General features: G+C 40.7%; 1 protein-coding gene across 1 annotated transcript in view; it reads right to left on the bottom strand.

Annotated features, from left to right (window-relative positions):
* MCPH1 (microcephalin 1) overlaps positions 1-21,507 on the bottom strand; it is a 1,050,284-nt gene that overhangs the window by 900,170 nt on the left and 128,607 nt on the right. The window contains exons 7-8 of the mRNA XM_053710372.1: positions 20,365-20,451; positions 6,878-7,927 (exon numbers count right to left, since the gene is read on the bottom strand). Of these exons, the coding sequence (XP_053566347.1) occupies positions 6,878-7,927; positions 20,365-20,451 (1,137 nt within the window). The remainder of the gene's footprint in view (positions 1-6,877; positions 7,928-20,364; positions 20,452-21,507) is intronic.

Here is a 21,507-nt window from a genome sequence, read left to right as displayed (position 1 = left end):
CTACTGATCTAAATCTATCCTTTAAGACAGAGTCGAAAGATCTCCATTTTATAGAAAATAGTATAGGGAACGGTGTCCATGAGATGCCATCAGACTAAATACCTCCATACATAGTCACTGAAAAGTGAAGGAAATTCATCTGCAGCTATAACCCAACCTCTAGGTTGCAAGATGGCTAAGCTACCCACCGGTCACTAGCACTGTTGGCTGGACATAAAACTGCAGAGGGAAAAAATAATCCTTGATTATCTGAACCCTGTTGGACATCTTCTCCTAGATAGATAATCTATTAAGGTCCAAGCATGCCGCACCGGGTGTTCCCCGGCAGTCTCCCATCCAGGTACTGACCATGTCAGACCCTGTGTATATTCTGAAATCAAACAGAATCAGGTTCATACAGGTTATAGAGAGGGTAGCCCTAAATAAATCACCCATGTGGATGGAACAAGGGAACTCCTTTTCCAGGGAAATGAATCTGGAAAGATTGTCCCAGATCTCTTAAAAAGAGAGTTTGCTCGAAGTAAGGATGACCCCTGAACCATATATATTTCCTGAAAAACACCCCTGCCATACCCCAAAACTTAAGTCTGTCTAGGATGACTAAAAACTCAGGAACATGAGAAGATCCTGAATCAAGGGAACAATAAAACCTTCAACTCTATGGATGTTTGAACGAAGAGAAAAAATACTATTTTGAAGGTCAGCAACTGAGTTTACTTGAGGAAAATACCTAAATCCCGTTCGCAAACTGGGACTGGAACTAACACTTCCCAGAGAAGAATTACCAGAAATCCTGAAACCATTTCAAGAAATGCCTCTCGACATATTTAGATCGCAGATACTCCAGAAAGAGAAATTTGCCCCTGGGAGGAAATCAGATTGGATTCAAAAAGGCATCACTGACCCTGCAGTAAGAGGAAAATTAAACTTTCCTTAGTCTTACTCTTCTGACGAGTGGTAGAAAAACCCGACCCTTAAGTCGGAAGAGAAATTTGCTAGATCAAACAAAGTCTTATCCTTAAAAAGAGACGCCAGAAGTGAGAATTTGGAGGAAAAAAAGTATTGAACCTGCGACTGCAGAACAATAAATCCTAGGTTGTACCACTAAACCACAAGTAGGCATCTCACCTAATCAGACTTCAGCCACAATGCCTGGCAGCTAGTTCAGTAAGTCTAAGAAGACAAGACATTGCTCTAAATTAACATTTAAACTTCCAGCTTCTTAATCCTGGATCCGTAAAGGAGCATGGATCAAATTTCTCTAAGCCATAGTAGAAAAACTCCTACCTAGGACACCGTGCATTTAAATGGAGTCATCAACAGGAAAATCCTTTTAAGAATGGGAAACAGGGAGAGAGGTATCCATAGCATTCTCCTACAACTGTGAAAATTTCCATAGCATGTCTAGAACATTTCCTCAAAGGAACGAACATCATAGAAATGATCAAGTTTACAAAACTTCCAAGTGTTGACAACAACAGGGATATCGATATCGTCCAGATAGCTAAAACCTCCTATAACATTACACGAGGTGTACAAGCATACAACTGAAAGGGATGACTTCAATGATAGATGAAGGAATTATACTGTCCAAATCTGAGATTTCACAGTCAGAAACTACATGCGAACCTTCCTCACCATACCTAGGAGAAAGAACGACCAGCGTAGCAAATGTGGAGCAGAAACCTTACTATCCAAACTATAAATGTCCTATTGCCTTTTCACTGTAGGAAAAAACAGATGAGGCCGCAGATACCGCCAAGGATACCTGAGCTAAAAAATCTGTAGGCAAATACATTCCTCCAGGAGATGAGGAACCGCAGAGCACTGCATGCGACGCCAAAGAGGCTGGGGCTTATAAGGAGAAAGCTGTGGCACTGCCTAAACAGCATCATCCTTGGAGACAATAAGTCAGAGGCAACGCTCTCTCTCTAACTTAAGAGATTCAGCGAGGAACACCACATAAATTGCATACTAAGAAAAAACAATATTAGTGTCTGAGACCCCAAACATAATTCCATTTGAAAATTCTGAGAGGACAGGTGAATTCACCACTTGATCTTTACTGTTAAAACACAAGGTTGTCATCTAAAATTAAGGAATCATGAAGGACCATATAATATTTTAACACTCCAAAATAATAGTTATAAAGACAAACTGTCATTTTAAAACCAAACCGCAAAAATCTCCTCTCCCCCTAGAGGCGGTTCTAAGGAACAAGTACATCCTAGTAGAGACTCTCCAGGACGGATAACACCATATAAAGAATAAGACTTTCATTTAAGTATTTCTTAACTATAAAGCCATAGATCACACTTGTTCTCAGCGTTCCAGCTTTACTAAGAACTAGGGAGAACTAACGTAGCTCCGATAAACAGCCAGATCGTATAAGGGGTGGGTCACGTGATCGGACCTGGAAAACCCAAAAGGGCGACCGCATCTCTCCGCAGCAAAAAAATTAAGGCGGAGACACAGCAGCAGTATAGAAATGAGGCGCAAAAATATATTTCAACATCACGCCTCATTTCTATTTCCACTTCTTTCTAGCGATATTTAAGTATCTCAAAAATAAAAGACAACCCCTTCTAAAAGTTCTCTCACCCCTATAACCTGCAAAGCCTGAAAATAAAGGGCGCACACCAAAGGTTTCAATCTCTATGAGCTCTAATGTATGCTAGAGCTAAATAATAACCAGAAATCATGAAGTTAATTCCTTAGTCACTGTCTGTGCCTCTAAACCAATATACCTCTGAGCTCTATAACTGTCATTCTATTATAATGAAACATTAAGAAATTAACCCTTCCCATTCCTGTAGGGAGTTAACTGTCTCCTTGCCACGTGCATCCCAGTGCCTGCATCATGCCTTAAAGTAAATCCTCTACCAAGGACTCTATGTCCCATTAACAAAAAAGTGCAGAGAGCCCTCTTGATTTTTATAGACTCTGAAGTGCCAGCCTCCCAGCCCAGAAGACTATAGGCACTTACCTGCATCTAGCCGTCTGGCATATAGACAGCTCACAAGGTATGAGAGGATGCCGCTCCTAACATAGACCTGTAGAAAAAGAAAGACAGAGTAAACCTACTCAGGCTTTTAATAACAGGGCAGCAACAATGTTAGAAAAACGCAGCAAGAGCTTCACCTTACAAGTTTCTAACTGCTTTAAAGCCACCATTGCCCTACTGAAGCGACTAACGTGGAGCACGACTATACCCCCTTATGAAAGGAAAGATCAGAGCAAACCTACTATGCTTTCAAAATAATAAAATCTTGATTGAAGTGAAATGAATTCAGACACCAAAATCTTCACCTCTTCCTTGTACCGCAGGCAAAGAAAATTACTGGGGATTATGGGTAGGGGAGTGGTATTTAACAGCTTTGCTGTGGTGCTCTTTGCCTCCTCCTGCTGGTTAGGAGTGATATTCCCAACAGTAATTATGATGATCTGTGGACTCACTGTGTCATTAGAAAGAAACATGTATTTTTATAACTATGTTGGTTATGCAAAACTGGGGAATGGGGAATTAATGGATTATATATATTTTAAAACAACAAAAATTCTGGTGTTGACTGTCCCTTTAAGTATGTCCCTGAGTTGGAGCTTATTTTCTAATGGCGATTTATTTTACTTTATATATTTGACTTCCCCTTCTGTGGAGTTATAAAAACAGATCTGGAATGTTAGTGATATTTTAGATGAAGTTAGTTGTAATGAAGACGTAATATAACTTTCTATTAAATATAGATATGAAATTCAAATACTCCGCCGCCCACTTCAAAAGTACATTTTTCTGTAAGAGAACGGTTTGAATTGTTCTCCAATCAGCGCTCTAGTTACAGCAAAAGTGCCATATGGGGAGCGCGCTGATTGGAGAACAATTCAAACCGTTGACTTTTGAAGTGGGCGGCGAACCCCGTGGTATTTAAATTTCATATCTATATTAAAAAGTAAGCTACTGATGAATGAAACTCCATTTAAAATATCACTAACATTCTGATCTGATTTTAAAAAGGGGAGATTTTACCATCACTTTAATGGCTACATTTCAAGTGGTCCAAAAGTGGCTATATTTTAATAGCGGGACCAAACTTTAATTTGTCCCTTGCAATTCCCCATCAGTTTCACTTCTTTGTTCTATTGGTCCACAAGAGACCTTTATTTTTCATAATTTGTGTTACAATATAGGGATATTTAAATATAATATTTATAGCATAAAACTTGGTGTTGGTTCATGTTTTAGACTTTCAGCATCCGACATCAAGCTTGACCTAATGTGACAAGTGTTATTATGATATGCAGCTGCACCGTGTTGTTATCTGGTATAAATGTAACTGTTGATATTAAAACATACTACTGTTCAGATACTAGGCACAAAGTATTTTGGTATGCATCTGCACTGTGTTATGATTATTGGTGTTATTGTAATTACTGTTCATAAGATCTGTCAGTGTATGCTTTGCTTTTATATTTGTATTTAATCACCTCAATAAAAAAATATTAAAGTTCTTATTCTATTCTTTGTCGAAGAAATATCTTGATAGCATGTCCTTTTGTGGAGCACTACATGATAGGAAATACTGCTGCCACTTACTGTTTTTGCAAATCTATAACAGTTTTAAAACTGCTGCGATGTATTGCTCCAATCACCTGCACATTCCTAAACCTTCCTAACTGCTTTTCAACAAAAGATGGCAAGAGAGCAAAGTAAATTTTATCATAGAAGAAAACTGGACTTTTTTTTTTTTTTTTTTAAATGTTACACTATTTGAATCTTGAACATTCTTTTGTGCTTTATTTCCCTTTAAATTAGGGAGTCTACCGTTTAAAGTTACTACTTTCTTCATGTAGCGTAAAACAATAGCAGCAAAGTAAATTACAAATATTTTATATCCATATTGACATTTCTTTCAGATAACATCTAGACTTCAGGCATATATGACGTCTAGGAGTATAGCAGACAGAACATTCATGTTGATATTCCTACAAAGTTGCAAACTGTGGGCAGAGCAATGCAGATAAGTACACTATCAAACGCATTGGAAAAACATCTTACTAATGAACTACATTTTTAATTTGAAATATTCCCATTATATGTGATTAAAAATTATTTATATATAATAAAAAAAAAAAAAGATTAGTTAACAGTTTTATAAACATACATTACAATATTGTCAGGTAAATTGTGTCAGATAGCAGTAAAATAAAGGACATCAAACCGCTGTATTGTTGCATTTTAAAGGAATATTAAAAGGAGCAATAAAACATCACATTAATCTGGGGCATTGCTTAATTGGGGTTATTAGTATTTAATAGTAAAAAATTATCCACCCATGTTTAAATTCAGTAAATTAATTTCAGTTCCCTAATCTAATTAAGAACACAAAGCAACCAAATAACTGCTCCACTATAAGAACAAGTTGTATATTTAAATGAGCCATTTTGGACAGCAAACCGGTACTGAACAATAGACTGCTACTTTTTAAGGCTTGCTAAAAGCTTCACTTATGTCAGGCGTATTTTACAATATATTGATCAAGAAAGAAAAATGTGGCTTTGTAAAGGGGTATAAAGAATAATAAGCAAAAAATATATTTCCCAACAGGATTCCAAAAGCAAATTAAAGGCAATATTTTTAAAAAAACAAATTCATGCTGGAAATACAGTCACTCATAACTACAAGTAATAGCTTTACCACTTATATGTAAGAGCCTCTAGAAATCATAAGTTCCCAGACTAAATTTCAAGGCATTCAGCTTTGAGCATGAAGAAACTAATTTGTTTGTATACATAAATGATGGCTTTATTCAGCCTCTTATTGGATAAGGCACTTGTCAGTCAGTAGAAAATCTGCTCATTTAAAGATAGAGATTATCAAGAATCTTAGATGCATCTAGCCCCCAATGCAGAACATGCTGTGATCTGAGATGTCATCGCAGAAAATGCAGCATGTCTGAAGAGAGAATGGGACACATTCAGGAACGGTTGGCTCTTTGCTTTGCGGCGCTGCTCTGCATCAGGCTATTCTCTTCAAACAGCACTGTACTCTGGTTGCACTAAGCACATTTTCCTTAACATAGTGCATACAGAACAAAGTGTTGTTTGAAGAAAACAGTCAGATATGGAGCAGCACTGCTAAGCAGCAGTGCATATATTGTTGACTGGCTCTCTGGGATTTTTTCACAAGACATTTTAAAAACTTAACAAAATTTATTTTTTCTTTAATTAGTTTAGTTAATTTGCAATGCAATTTTCAACAGCTACACTATATTATAAAACTTAAAAATTTGCTTTAGTCTACAGTTAATAAACACATTGCAATATATTAACAAACATAACCCAAATATTTAATAATGTAAGAAAACATGATGATGCTTCAAACATTCAAGAATTGCCCTTAGTCAGAGAACTCTACTTACATATTCACATGCTTACTCTTTGTCATTTTTTGCAAGGAAATGTAGGTTACTTTTATTTTAATTTTAGGATTAATGTAAAAAGGATATTTGGCACGAATAATAAAATTAATAATCTTTTCTTATTGCAATTACAGCATATATAAGCTAAAATAATGTTTTGAAAACAAGCCAGAAATATCTCTAGCAGGGTCATAATGAAAACAAATAGTTATTAAAAAATATTGCTCAATAAAATATTCTTCCAATCTACTCTAAAATTGTTTTATTAAAAAAATAAATAATAAAATAAACCATTACCTAGACGTGGTGTTTCTAGGCATTTATAATGTTACTGAGAGAATGATGTGAAGTTTCATGGGCATATTTTAATGCAGCTAAGGAAGTAAGCTCGGACAATAAAGAACACTTATTGCACAAGTTCATGTGCTGTTAACAACCAGTTATTATGAAGAGTCACATACTTTGACTGAACCTTTTCATCTGCTGGTCTTCTTGCTTCTTCATATCTGTACAGCTTTTCAGTCCCAGGCTTTTTTCTTGTGAATCAATAGTCTCCAGTGTTTTATCCCATGTTGCAGAGTTTAGGATTTCCTCCACACCTTTAACAAGGCACATATTTCTCCCAATAGAACTCACTGGAACAATTTTAAAGTCTTTTACAACGTTCCCATCCTCTCCTACAGTCACTTCTGCCTCTTCAAGGAGGTTAAAAATATTTTTCTTTTCAACAGAAGTCCTGTTTTTATGTGACACATTTATTTTTTTCAGATTAGTATTAGAATCTACATTCTTATCGTCTGGAGAAGGTATATTACTATCTAGACTAAACTCTGAGTGTAATACTGGCTTTGAAAGTAATGTATTAAGCTTAGTACTGTCAGTCTTTCTCTTCTTGCTGCTGCACATATTCACCTGGCCAATAATTTCTGCAGATCGTCGTCTTTTTGAACGTTTTTTACTGGACGTCAAGGTAGGGGGGCTTGGAGACTTTCTAGGTAGTGTTCCCAAGGAAAATCTCAGAGTTTTGTGGCTTTTTAAATTAGAAGAGGAAAAAAAGTCTTCAAAACTGGAACATGAATCCTCGGAATCAGATAGATGCAAAGATTCACAGGGCCTTGCTGTCATGCTCTTTTCAACTGAGGAACATTTTGTGGGTGTGGCTGCGGTCGACCTCCTTTTCTTGAAATCACCTTTTTGTTTACATTTAGCAATGGGTTTGTCTGGCAATGATTTTCTATCCAAAGCTAGAGTTTCATTTTTTGACTTCAGTTTATCACAAGACAATTTCGTTACACTATTGTTATCTTCAGTTATGTTGCCATATTTGGGTAAATCAAATCCTTTACTGGAATTTAATGAACAGTTCCTCTTATCTTCTAGTTTAGATCCAGATGCACATTTTTTACCTTCAGCTTTTTTCATGATTTTTGAGGTATCCTTAATCTCTTGAATTTTGCCAATACTTCCCCAAAGATCTTCATAACTAGTATCCAGAGAATCACCACCAGTATCTGAAAGACATTAATTCTTGTTAGAACATACAATTTTGTGCAGAGCATATTTTACATTTTTACGGTAATTATTTCTGCACAATGGATATAATGTAATGTCTGCATCAAGTGATATAATTAAGCAAAAAGTTCCTTTGGGTCTTTGGTAATGCCTTTCTGAAGAAAGCACTAAACATCTAAAAAGCATATATGAATCAAATAAAAATTGAAAAAATGTCTAGTCATGAATTCCATGGACAACTTATGAACACAAAAACAAATTATGCTTACCTGATAATTTATTTTCCATCTGTGGAAGGAGAGTCCACTGCTTCATTCATTACTTGTGGGAAATAAGAACCTGGCCACCAGGAGGAGGCAAAGACACCACAGCCAAAGGCTTAAATACCTCCCCCATTCCCCTCATCCCCCGATCATTCTGCCAAGGGAACAAGGAACAGTAGGAGAAATATCAGGGTATAAATGGTGCCAGAAGAATAATATAAAAAACGTAGGTCCGCCCACCGGAGCAAACGTGCGGGAGCAGTGGACTTTCCTCCCACAGATGGAAATTAAATTATTAGGTAAGCATAATTTATGTTTTCCATCTTAATGGGAGGAGAGTCCACTGCTTGATTTATTACTTGTGGGAACGCCCAAGCTCTAGAGGACACTGAATGAAAAAAAAAGGTAGGGTAAAGGAGGCGGACCCTTTACTGAGGGCACCACAGCCTGCAGAGCATTTCTCCCAAATGCTGCTTACGCCGAAGCAAAAGCGTCAAAATTTATAACATTTTGCAAAAGTATGCAAGGATGACCAAGTGGCCGCCTTACGAATCTGCTCCATAGAAGCCTCCTTCTTAAAGGCCCAAGAAGAGGCCACAGCTCTAGTCGAGTGAGTTGTAATCCTCTGAGGAGGCTTGTGTCCTGCTGTCTCATAAGCGGGACGGATCATACTCAACCAAAAAGATAGAGAAGCAGCAGAGGCCCTTTGGCCCCTGCGCCTTCCAGAATACACAACAAATAAGGATGACGTCTGTCTGAACTCCTTTGTGGCCTGAAGAAAAAAACTTCAAAGCCCAAACCACATCCAGATAATGAAGTAACCTCTCCTTCGAAGAAGGGGGGTTAGGACACAAGGAAGGAACTACTATTTCCTGATTGATGTTACAACTTGACACTACCTTGGGAAGGAATCCCAAGCCAGTGCGAAGAACAGCCTTATCAGCATGAAAAACTAACTCAGAGACTCTGCGTGACGATGCAATAGCCAATAACAATAGGACCTTCCATGAGAGAATCTTAATGTAAAGGGCATGCATAGGTTCAAACGCAGCCCTCTGCAAAAACTTAAAAACCAAGTTTAAGCTCCAAGGAGGAGCCGGATTCCTGAAGACAGGTCTGATCCTAACCAGATCCTGAACAAAGGACTGAATGTCAAGAAGCTCCGCAAGCTTCTTATGCAACAGTAGAGATAAAGCCGAGATCTGTCCCCTTAGGGTACTGGCGGCAAGACCCTTATCCAGACCGTCCTGAAGAAAGGTCAAAATCCTGGATACCCTGACCTTATGCCAGGGATATCCTCGTTCCTCACACCAGGACAAGTAGGTCCTCCACACCATTTGGTAGATGCGTCTATTGACCAGCTTCCTGGCCTGAACGAGAGCGTCAATCACTCTTTCTGAAAATCCCCTCTTGGCTAAGACTAGTCCAATTTCCATGCAGTCAGCCTCAGAGAATCGAGATTTTGATGTTGAAAGGGACCTTGAACTAGCAGATCCTTGCGACAGGGTAACCTCCACGGCGGACATGACGACATCACCACTAGAGCCGCAAACCACATCCTCCGCGGCCACGATGGAGCAATCAGAATAGCCGAAGCTTGCTACTGCTTGATGCGGGCCACTACCCGGGGTAGAAGAGGCAACAGTGGAAATATGTAAATTAGGTTGAAGTCCCAGGGTACTGCCAAGGCATCTATCAGTTCCACCTGGGGATCCCTGGATCGCGACCCGTGTCTGGGTAGCTTGCAATTGAGTCTGGACGCCATGAGATTCATCTCCTGCGTCCCCCATCTGCTGCAGATCTCTGCAAACATCTCGGGGTGGAGAGACCATTCCCCTGGATGAAACGTTTGTCTGCTCAGAAAATCCGCTTTCCAGTTGTCCACAACCGGAATGTGGATCGCAGAGAGCGAACAATTGTGAGTCTCTGCCCAGTCCAGAATCCAAGATACTTCCCTCATTGCCATTGCTAGGGAGCTTCTCGTCCACCCCTGGTGGTTTATGTAAGCCACCGAGGTAATGTTGTCCGATTGTAATCTGATGAATTGGGACGACCCCAGAGGGGGCCAAGTCCTCAGAGCGTTGAATATCGCTCGAAGTTCCAAAATATTTACAGGTAGACTCGACTACTCTCGAGTCCATCTACCTTGTGCCTTTCTGGCACCCCAAAAAGCTCCCCATCCTGTTAGACTTGCATCTGTCGACTTAGAAAATCCGCCTCCCAGTTCTCCACTCCTGGGATATGGATAGCAGATAGATGGCAAGAGTGAACCTCTGCCCATAGAATTATCTTTAAAACCTCCAACATTGCTAGGGAACTCCTTGTTCCCCCCTGATGGTTGATGTAGGCTACAGTCGTGATATTGTCCGACTGAAATCTGATGAACCTGACCCCAGCTAGCTGAGGCCACGCCTGAAGAGCATTGAAAATCGCTCTTCGTTCCAGAATGTTTATCGGAAGGAGTGCCTCCTCCTGAGTCCACGAGCCCTGAGCCTTCAGGGAGTTCCAGACTGCACCCCAGCCCAGAAGGCTGGCATCTGTCGTTACTATAGTCCAATATGGCCTGCGGAAGCTCATCCCCCTTGGACAGATGGACCTGACATAGCCACCAGAGAAGAGAATCCCTGGTTTCTTGATCCAGATTTAGTAGAGGGGACAAATCTGTGTAATCTCCATTCCACTGACTGAGCATGCAAAGTTGCAGCGGTCTGAGATGTAGGCGGGCAAACGGTACTATGTCCATTGCCGCTACCATTAAACCGATTACTTCCATACACTGAGCCACTGAAGGACGAGAAATGGAATAAAGAACAAGGCAAGAGTCTAGAAGTTTTGGCAATCTGGCCTTCGTTTGATAGATTCGGTAGAAATGAAGATTTACCTGAGTCCCTAGGAATGAAACTTTTGTTAGAGGTGATAGAGAACTCTTTTCTTCGTTCACCTTCCACCCATGGGACCTCAGAAATGCCAGAACAATGTCCGTATGGGACCTGGCGATTTGAAAAGTCGACGCCTGTATCAGAATGTCGTCTAAGTAAGGGGCTACTGCTATACCCCGCGGCCTTAGGACCGCTAGGAGGGACCCTAGAACCTTTGTAAAGATTCTTGGTGCCGTGGCCAACCCGAAGGGAAGAGCCACAAACTGGTAGTGCCTGTCTAGAAAGGCAAACCTGAGAAAATGATGATGATCTTTGTGTATCGGGATGTGAAGATAAGCATCCTTTAAGTCTACAGTAGTCATATATTGACCCTCCTGGATCATAGGAAGGATGGTTCGAATAGTCTCCATCTTGAAGGATGGTACTCTGAGAAATTTGTTTAAGATCTTGAGATCTAAGATTGGTCTGAATGTTCCCTCTTTCTTGGGAACTACAAACAGATTTGAATAGAAGCCCTGCCCCTGTTCCTCCTACGGAACTGGGTGGATCACTCCCATAACTAGGAGGTCTTGGACACAATGTAAGAATGCCTCTCTCTTTATCTGGTTTGCAGATAAATGTGAGAGATGAAATCTCCCTTTTGGGGGAGAGGTTTTGAATTCCAGAAGATAACCCTTGGACACAATTTCCAATGCCCAGGGATCCTGGACATCTCTTGCCCAAGCCTGGGCGAAGAGAGAGAGTCTGCCCCCTACTAGATCCGTTTCCGGATCGGGGGCTGCTCCTTCATGCTGTCTTAGAGGCAGCAGCAGGCTTTTTGGCCTGTTTCCCCTTGTTCCAAGCCTGGTTAGGTCTCCAGACCGGCTTAGACTGGGCAAAAGTTCCCTCTTGTTTTGTGTTAGAAGAAGTTGAAGCTGCGCCACTCTTGAAGTTTCGAAAGGGCCGAAAACTAGACTGTTTGGTCCTTAATTTGTTGGACCTGTCTTGAGGAAGAGCGTGACCTTTTCCTCCAGTGATGTCAGAAATGATCTCCTTCAGTCCAGGCCCAAATAGGGTCTTCCTTTGAAGGGAATGTTGAGAAGTTTAGACTTTGAAGTCACGTCAGCTGACCAGGATTTAAGCCATAGCGCCATACGTGCCTGAATAGCAAAACCTGAATTTTTAGCCGTTAGCTTGGTTAAATGAACAATGGCGTCAGAAACAAATGAATTGGCTAGCTTAAGGGCCTTAAGCTTGTCAATAATATCCTCCAACGGGGTTTCAACCTGTAGAGCCTCCTCTAGAGACTCAAACCAGAAAGCCGCAGCAGCAGTGACTGGGGCAATGCATGCAAGAGGCTGGAGAATAAAACCTTGTTGAATAAAAATTTTCTTAAGGTAACCCTCTAATTTTTTATCCATTGGATCTAGAAAAGCACAACTGTCCTCGACAGGGATAGTGGTACGCTTAGCTAGAGTAGAAACTGCTCCCTCCACCTTAGGGACCGTCTGCCACAAGTCCCGTGTAGCGGCGTCTACAGGAAACATCTTTTTAAAAACAGGAGGGGGAGAGAAGGGTACACCTGGTCTATCCCATTCCTTAGTAATAATTTCAGAAAACCTCTTAGGGATTGGAAAAACATCAGTGTAAGTAGGTACTGCATAGTATTTATCCAATCTACATAATTTCTCTGGGACTACAATAGCGTCACAGTCGTCCAGAGTTGCTAAGACCTCCCTGAGCAATATGCAGAGGTGTTCAAGCTTAAATTTAAATGTAGACATATCAGAATCAGGTTGAAGTATCTTCCCTGAATCAGAAAAATCGCCAACAGATTGAAGCTCCCCTGCTTCGGCTTCAGTACATTGTGAGGGTTATCAGACATAGCCACTAAAGCGTCAGAGAGCTCTGTATTTATTCTAGTCCCAGAGCTGTCTCGCTTTCCTTGTAATCCTGGCAGTTTAGATAATACCTCTGTAAGGGTATGACTCATAACTGCCGCCATGTCTTGTAAGGTATATGCAATGGGCGCGCTAGATGTACTTGGCGTCCCCTGAGCGGGAGTAATAGGTTCTGACACGTGGGGAGAGTTAGACGGCATAACTTCCCCTTTGTCAATTTCTTCTGGTGATACATTTTTTAAAGCCAGAATATGGTCTTTGTAATCTATTGTAAAATCAGTGCATTTGGTACACATTCTAAGAGGGGGTTCCACAAAAGCTTCTAAACATAATGAACAATGAGTTTCCTCTAGGTCAGACATGTTTAAACAGACTAGCAATGAGACCAGCAAGCTTGGAAAACACTTTAATAACTGTGAACAAGCAAAAAATAAAAACGGTACTGTGCCTTTAAGAGAAAAAAAACAATCACATAAACTGCAAAACAGTGAAAAAATTTTACAGTGCAAATAGATGATTAACCCCTTAGATTCAAAACCGGATCAAAAAAATGATCTAGCCGTTTTTAAACAGTCACAACCAACTGCCACAGCTCTACTGTGGCTCCTACCTGCCCATACAACGACTTTGGAAGACACAAAAACCCTGTAGAGGTGTCCTATATGTCAGGGGACTCCTTCAGGGAAGCTGGATGTCTCAAGCTGCAAAAACTACTGCGCAATTAAGGCGCAAAAATAGGCCCCTCCCAACCTGTACTCACAGTGAGAGGGCCTTAAAAAACTATCCCTAGGCAAAATCTAGTCAGCCATGTGGAAAAACTGGGCCCCAGAATAAAGTTTTATCACCATTTGTAGTAAACATTTATATACATCAAGCAAATGTTATATCTTTTAAGTAATGAGAGTAAATAACAAAAATATTACCCTTTACAGCAAGCATGATACCAGTCGTTATTAAATCACTGTAATCAGGCTTACCTTAAATAAATCAGGTACTGTCAGCATTTTCTAGCTTCACATCTCTCTAGAAAAATTTAAAACTGCACATACCTCAGAGCAGGAAACCCTGCATGCTATTCCCCCAGCTGAAGTTACCCATCTCTTCAGTTATGTGTGAGAACAGCAGTGGACCTTAGTTACAAACTGCTAAGATCATCAAAAAACTTCAGGCAGACTCTTCTTCACCTTTCTGCCTGAAGCCAAAATAGTATAACTCCGGTACCATTTGAAAATAATAAACTTTTGATTGAAGATAAACTACATTAATTCACCACACCTCTCTAGCTACTTCCCTTGTCGAGAGCTGCAAGAGAATGACTGGGAGGTGGCAGTTAGGGGAGGAGCTATATAGACAGCTCTGCTGCGGGTGATCCTCTTGCAGCTTCCTGTTGGGAAGGAGAATATCCCACAAGTAATGGATGAATCCGTGGACTGGATACACCTTACAAGAGAAATACTGCAATCACCTTTTATGCTCTGAGGTTGTATAACAGGGTAAGAAAATAATGAAGGTGTATTAATGTTAGGCTGCAGCCAGCTCTAAACATATCCCGTACTATTGTAGTGATCTGGATAGTGACCAAACATTCCAAATTACTGAATAAGAGATTAGCAGTACTAAGAAAATATTCCTTATTTGTTACATGTTGCTCTAATATGAACATAAATGGATTTAACAGAGGTGTTTGTTTTCTTGAACTAGCAGTACAAAGAGATGTGTATTAATGTTGGGATGAATGCACATTCGTCCCGAAAATTTTATTTTTGTTTTAACGAAACGAAAATGAGAATGAATGCACCAGCAAACATAAAGAAAACAATTACTGATGAAAATTTTCAGTATTCATTAGTATCCATTATTATTCTTTTGAAAACTAATGTAAATGTTTAACGAAAAATGAAATTTATGCTTACCTGATAAATTTGTTTCTTTCTTGACACGTTGAGTCCACGGATCATCAAAATTACTATTGGGGAATATCACTCCTGGCCTGCAGGAGGAGGCAAAGAGCACTACAGCCAAAGCTGTTAAATACCACTCCCCTTACCCACAACCCCCAGTCATTTGACCAAAGGGAAAGGAGAAAGGAAGTAATATATAGGAGCAGAGGTGCCTGAGGTTCATGAAAAAATAAACTGTCTGAAAATACAGGGCGGGACGTGGACTCACCGTGTCAAGAAAGAAACAAATTTATCAGGTAAGCATAAATTTCATTTTCTTTCTAATGACACGGATAATCATAATTACTATTGGGAATCAATACCCAAGCTAGAGGACACGGATGATAAGGGAAGAACAAGACAGCTAGCCAAAACAGAAGGCACCACTGCTTGAAGAACATTTCTCCCCAAAACAGCCTCAGCTGAAGCAAAAGTATCAAATTTGTAAAATTTAGAAAACGTATGTAGATGACCAAGTGGCAGCCTTGCAAATCTGATCTACAGAAGCCCCATTTTTGAAAACCCAAATAGAAGAAACAGCCCTCATGGAATGAGCCGTGATTTTCTCAGGAGGCTGCTGACCCGCAGTCTCAAATGCCAAGCGAATAACACTCCTTAACCAACAAGAAAGAGAAGTAGCTGTAGCTTTCTGACCTTTACGTTTTCCAGAAAAAAAACAACAAATAAAGACGAAGACTGGCGAAAATCATTAGTCGCCTGCAAATAATATTTCAATGCATGAACTACATCCAAGTTGTGCAACAAACGTTACTTATGAGGAGGAGGATTAGGACATAAAGAAGGAACAACAATTTCTTGATTAATATTCTTATCAGAAACAACCGTGGGAAGAAAACCTAAAGCAGTACGAAGTACTACCTTATCAGAATGAAAAATAAGGAAAGGAGTCTCACACTCCAGCGCAGAAAGCTCAGACACTCTTTGAGCCGAAGAGATAGCAACCAAAAACATAACAACTTAATATCCAAAGTATACATAGGCTCAAACAGAGCCTGTTGAAGAACTCTCAGAACTAAATTAAGACTCCAAGGAAGAGTCACAAACTTAAACATAGGCCTGATTCTAACCAAAGCCTGACAAAAAGACAAAATAGATAAAGCAGAAATTTGACCCTTCAGGGTACTAGCAGACGACAAACCATTCTCCAGACCCTCCTGGAGAAAAGACAAAATCCTAGGAATCCTAACTCTACTCCAAGAGTAGCCCTTAGATTCAAAACAATACAGATATTTACGCCATATCTTGCAATAAATCTTTCTAGTCACAGGGTTACGCGCCTGAATCATAGTCTCAATAACTAACTCAGAAAAACCACGCTTAGATAGAATCAAGCGTTCAATCTCCAAGCAGTCAGCTTCAGAGAAACGAGATTTGGATGAAGGAAGGGCCACTGAAGTAGAAGGTCCATCCTTAACAGCAGACTCCATGTGGAAACAATGACATCTCCACCAGATCTGCATACCAGAGCCTGAGAGGCCAAGCCGGAGCAATGAGAATCACTGACGCCCTCTCTTGCCTGATCCGAGCAATGACCCGAGGAAGAAGGGCAAACGGAGGAAACACGTATGCCAGACTGAACTTCCAAGGAACTGCTAGAGCATCTATTAAAACAGCGTGAGGATCCCTTGACCTCGATCCGTACTTCAGAAACTTGGCATTGTGACGAGATGCCATAAGATCTAATTCCGGTAGACCCCTTTTGAGAATCAAACTGGAAAAGACCTCTGGATGAAGTTCCCACTCCCCCGGATGGAAAGTCTGTCTGCTCAGAAAATCCACTTCCCAATTGTCCACCCCTGGAATGTGGATCGCAGACAGACAGCAATTGTGAGCCTCCACGCACTGAATAATCTTGGCTACCTCCCTCATTGCCAAGGAACTCAGAGTTCCCCCTTGATGATTGATGTAAGCCACAGACGTTATACTGTCCGACTGAAATCTGATAAACTGGGTTGAAGCCAATTGAGGCCAGGCTAGAAGAGCATTGAAGATTGCCCTCAATTCTAAGATATTTATAGGAAGAACCGATTCCTCCCGGGTCCACAGACCCTGAGCCTTCAGAGAACCCCAGACAGCTCCCCAACCCAGCAGACTGGCATCCGTGGTCACAATCACCCAGGTGGGCCTGCAAAAAAAGGTTCCCTGAGAGAGACGATGCTGAGACAACAACCACGAAAGAGAATCTCTTGCAGCCTGATCTAAAACAATCTTTGGAGACAGATCCACATAACCCCAGTTCCACTGTCTCAGCATGCATAACTGCAGAGGTCTGAGATGAAACCGAGCAAACGGAATGATGTCCATGACCGAAACCATCAGACCAATAACCTCCATACATTGGGCCACCGATGGCCGAGGAGATAACAGAAGAGCCAGACACAAATTGAACATTTTTGACTTCCTTGCATCTGTCAAAAAAAGTCTTAATTTCCAGAGAATCTATAATGGTTCCCAAGAATACCACTCTTGTAGCTGGAATCAAGGAACTTTTTCCTAAATTCCAACCGTGGGAGCGAAGAAAAGACAACAACAACAACAAGAACTCTGTGTGGGAGCTTGCTAGTTGAAAAGATGGCGCCTGAACTAGAATAACGTCCAGATAAGGAGCTACTGCAACCCCCTGCAGTCTGAGAACTGCCAGCAACGCACCCAGAACCTTTGAGAACACTCTGGGAGCTGTTGCAATACAAAAAGGAAGAGCCACAAACTGAAAATGCTGGTCTAGAAAAGCAAATCTCAGAAACTTGTGATGGTCCTTGTGAATGGGAATATGTAGATATGTATCCTTCAGATCTACTGTAGTCATGAACTGACCCTCTTGAACCAGAGGAAGAATGGACCGAATAGTTTCCATCTTGAAGGACGGAACCTTGAGAAATTTGTTTACCAACTTGAGATCAAAGATGGGTCTGAAAGTTCCCTCCTTTTTCTGGAACTATAAAAAGGTTGGAATAAAAACCTAATCCCTGCTCCTGGACTGGAACAGGAACGATCACTCCCATGTCGGAAAGATCCCGAACACAACTTAAGAATGCCTCTTTTTTTTTTTTTTTTTTTAATGATTTACAGATAACCTTGAAAGATGAAACCTGCCCCTGGGAGGAAAAATTTTGAACTCCAGCGTGTATCCCTGAGACACAATATCTACCACCCATGAATCTGGAACATCCCTTACCCAGGCTTGAGCAAACAAAGACAGCCTGCCCACCACTCGATCCATTCCCGGATCAGGGGCAGACCCTTCATGCAGACTGAGTCAGTGGCAGGCTTCTTTGACTGCTTCCCCTTACTCCAAGACTGATTGGACCTCCAAGAGGGCTTGGACTGATCCTGTTTGGAAGAGGACAAGGAAGACTTACTAGAGAAGTTAGGAAAGGAACGAAAATTACTCTGACGACCCTTCTGCTTGTTTCTCCTATCCTGGGGAAGAGAATGCCCCTTCCCCCCCAGTAATAAAGATAATCTCAGCCAAACCAGGCCCAAACAAAGTATTTCCCTTGTAAGGAATTGATAAAAGCTTGGATTTAGAGGATACATCCGCAGACCAAGACTTTAACCATAAAGCCCTGCGCGAAAAAACAGCAAAACCTGAAATCTTTGCTCCTAACTTGATGACCTGAAGAGAAGCATCCGCAATAAAGGAATTAGCCAACTTTAAATCTTGAATTCTATCCTGAATCTCTTCCAGAGGAGATTCCTGTTTAATAGAATCAGACAACGCATCAAACCAATATGCAGCCGCACTGGTGATCGTAGCAATACACACCACCGGTTGCCATTGGAACCCCTGGTGAACATAAATCCTTTTAAGCAAGGCCTCCAACTTCTTATCCATGGGATCCTTAACTATCCTTAACAGGAATAGTGGTCCTCTTAGCCAAAGTGGAAATAGCTCCTTCTACCTTAGGAACCGTCTGCCATACACACAAATTAACCAAAAGAAAATAAATTTCCAACATAAAACGTTACTGTCTCTTTAAATAACGTTGTACCACTTTAATAAAAAAAATCTTAAATACAGGCAATGAACCAAGGACCCCTGCAGCACACCTCTACACCTCAACAAAACGTTTGCTGAGGTGCTTACCTGACCCCCTCCAACTGGAAGAAGAAGCAAAATCCAGACTTCAATGAGCCAAACGGCACCCGGTCTGCACACACTGAACAGACAGACCGCAGCAAAACAGGATGTTCATACCACACCACCTCCTGGCCGGCATTACTCTAAACAAACAGCCGCCGGGAGGAATAGAAAGGCGAGATATGCTCCCCAGTAACATCATCACACATAACTCAAAAATAATTGTTGAATGCCTACGGGTATTGAACCCGGGATTCCCACATCATATGCAATGCTTATACCCAATATGCTACAGAGAAAGGGCCTAAATAAAGAGCAAGTCAGCACACTCTTAAAATACAAAAAACCATGAGCCCAAATAGGGATACTAAACAACACCCTAACAGAGTCATCCTCACACAGTGCCCCACAAACAACAAATGCTGCCATAATAAAGCACCTGCACATAAGCAGGATTAACCCCATATGTGCCAAACTTTCTCCTGTGCTTATATTAGCAGGAAAATAAAAATAGCACTTACCTCCAACACAGACTGCCCGGCAGTAAGGCAGCTCACTAGGCTGAAAGGATTCCTTCCTAACATGGACCTGTGGACATAGAAAAAAGACTAAGTAAACCTACATAGTCTTTTACCAAAAAGGGGCAGCAGCAACATCCTGGGAGGCGCAGAGGGGATTATACACCCCAAGTTCCCAAAAGCTTAAAAGCCACCACTGCTCTACTGAAGAGACTGAAGTGGACTACGGCTAAACCCCCAAAGAAAAACAAAGCAAACTTGCTCTGCTTTAAAAATAAAAAACTCTTATTGAAGAATCAGACACCTAACTTTACCACCTCCTTGCAACTACAAGCAAAGAATAACTGGGAGTTGTGGGTAAGGGGAGTGGTATTTAAAAGCTTTGGATGTGGTTCTCTTTGCCTCCTCCTGCAGGCCAGGAGGGATATTCCCCAATAGTAATTATGATGATCCGTGGACTCACCGTGTCATTAGAAAGAAATTCATTTTTTTTTTATTTTGGGGGGGGGGGGGGGGGGAATGAAAAACGAATATTCAGGGAAAATTTTCCTGAATATCCGAACATGAAAGTTTTGTCCATTCTTCTCCAGTTCAAATTATTTAATAAAGATATGCAGGGAAGAAAATTTTCATTTTGGAAACATTTGTTAAAAGATTAAATCTATAGTTTGTCAATATTTAAACTTACACTTTATTTTTATATTCAAAGCTAAAAAAGACTGTACAGTAAGCTTTTTTACCACGACTGCAATATTTTTCACCAGCAACATTAAGTTTATCTATTATATATAGGAGTTCATGGCATAAGATAGAAAAACAAATAGTAAAATAAAAAATAATACAAGTTAACGTACCATGTAAAGAATCTCTAGACACAGAAGGACTGTTACCAATAGATGGCTTTAGTGGAGGAAAATCAAAGGTCTGTGTCATTTGGGAGGCTGGGGAAAAAAATACAAAATAGCATTAAAAAAAATAATGGAGTTTTAGATAAGGGGGGGGGGGGGGGATAAATCTGGCCGATTCCAGGTGGTCTTCTCTGATGAGTAAAATGTTCAGCTTTGCACAACACCTGGTCATCTAATGGTTAGACAGTGAACTGGAGAGGCCTACAAGCCACAATCTCTTGCACCCACTGTGAAATTTGGTGGAGGATCGGTGATGATCTGGGGGTGCTTCGATAAGGCTGGAATTGGGCAGATTTATCTTTGTAAAGGACACATGAATCAACCACATATAAGGTTATCCTGAAATAAATATAATTTATGTTTACATGATAACTTTTCTTGGCAGTGAGAGTCCACAAATTAATTAATTACCTATGGAAATACTTCACCTGGCCACCAGGAGGAAGCAGACACACCCCAAACAGAGCATTGAAATATCCCTCCCACTTCCCCTTCCCACTCAGTAGTTCAAGCCAAGGATAGGTAGAGAGATAAAAAAGGGGTTAAGAGGTGACGTAAGACTGCCGCTTCTACTATTTCAGGACGGGTCATGGGCTCTCACTGCCAAGAAAAATAATTTATCAGGTAAGCATACATTATATTTTCTTTCTAAAGGCAGTGAGAGTCCACAAATTTATTCATAACCTATTGGAAATCAATACCCAAGCAGTGGAGTCTATAGAAAATTTTAGGGAGGGAAACATAGAGAAGGCAGTCTTTATGTACTAGACACCACTGCTTGAAGAACCTCTCTACCAAAAGATGCCTTTGCTAAGGCAAAAACATCAAAATCAGTAAAATTTTGTGAAAGTATGCAATAAAGACCAGGTAGCAGCCTTGCAAATCTATTTAACTGAAGCCTCATTCTAGAAGGCTGAGGAAGTATACACCACACAGGTAGAATGTGCCGTAATCCTGAATGGAGGCTCCTGGTAATCCATGCAAATCAAATATCTGAGCCAGAAGGAAAGAGTAACAAATGTGGCCTTCTGACCCTTGACCTTATCAGAAAACAGGACAAACAAGGAAGAAGAATGACAAAATTCCTTG

This window comes from Bombina bombina, chromosome 4 (assembly GCF_027579735.1).
Source record: "Bombina bombina isolate aBomBom1 chromosome 4, aBomBom1.pri, whole genome shotgun sequence".
NCBI classification, from domain to species: domain Eukaryota; kingdom Metazoa; phylum Chordata; class Amphibia; order Anura; family Bombinatoridae; genus Bombina; species Bombina bombina.
Note: the sequence above shows the minus strand (reverse complement) of the source record. Positions and strands in the feature narration are given on the sequence as shown.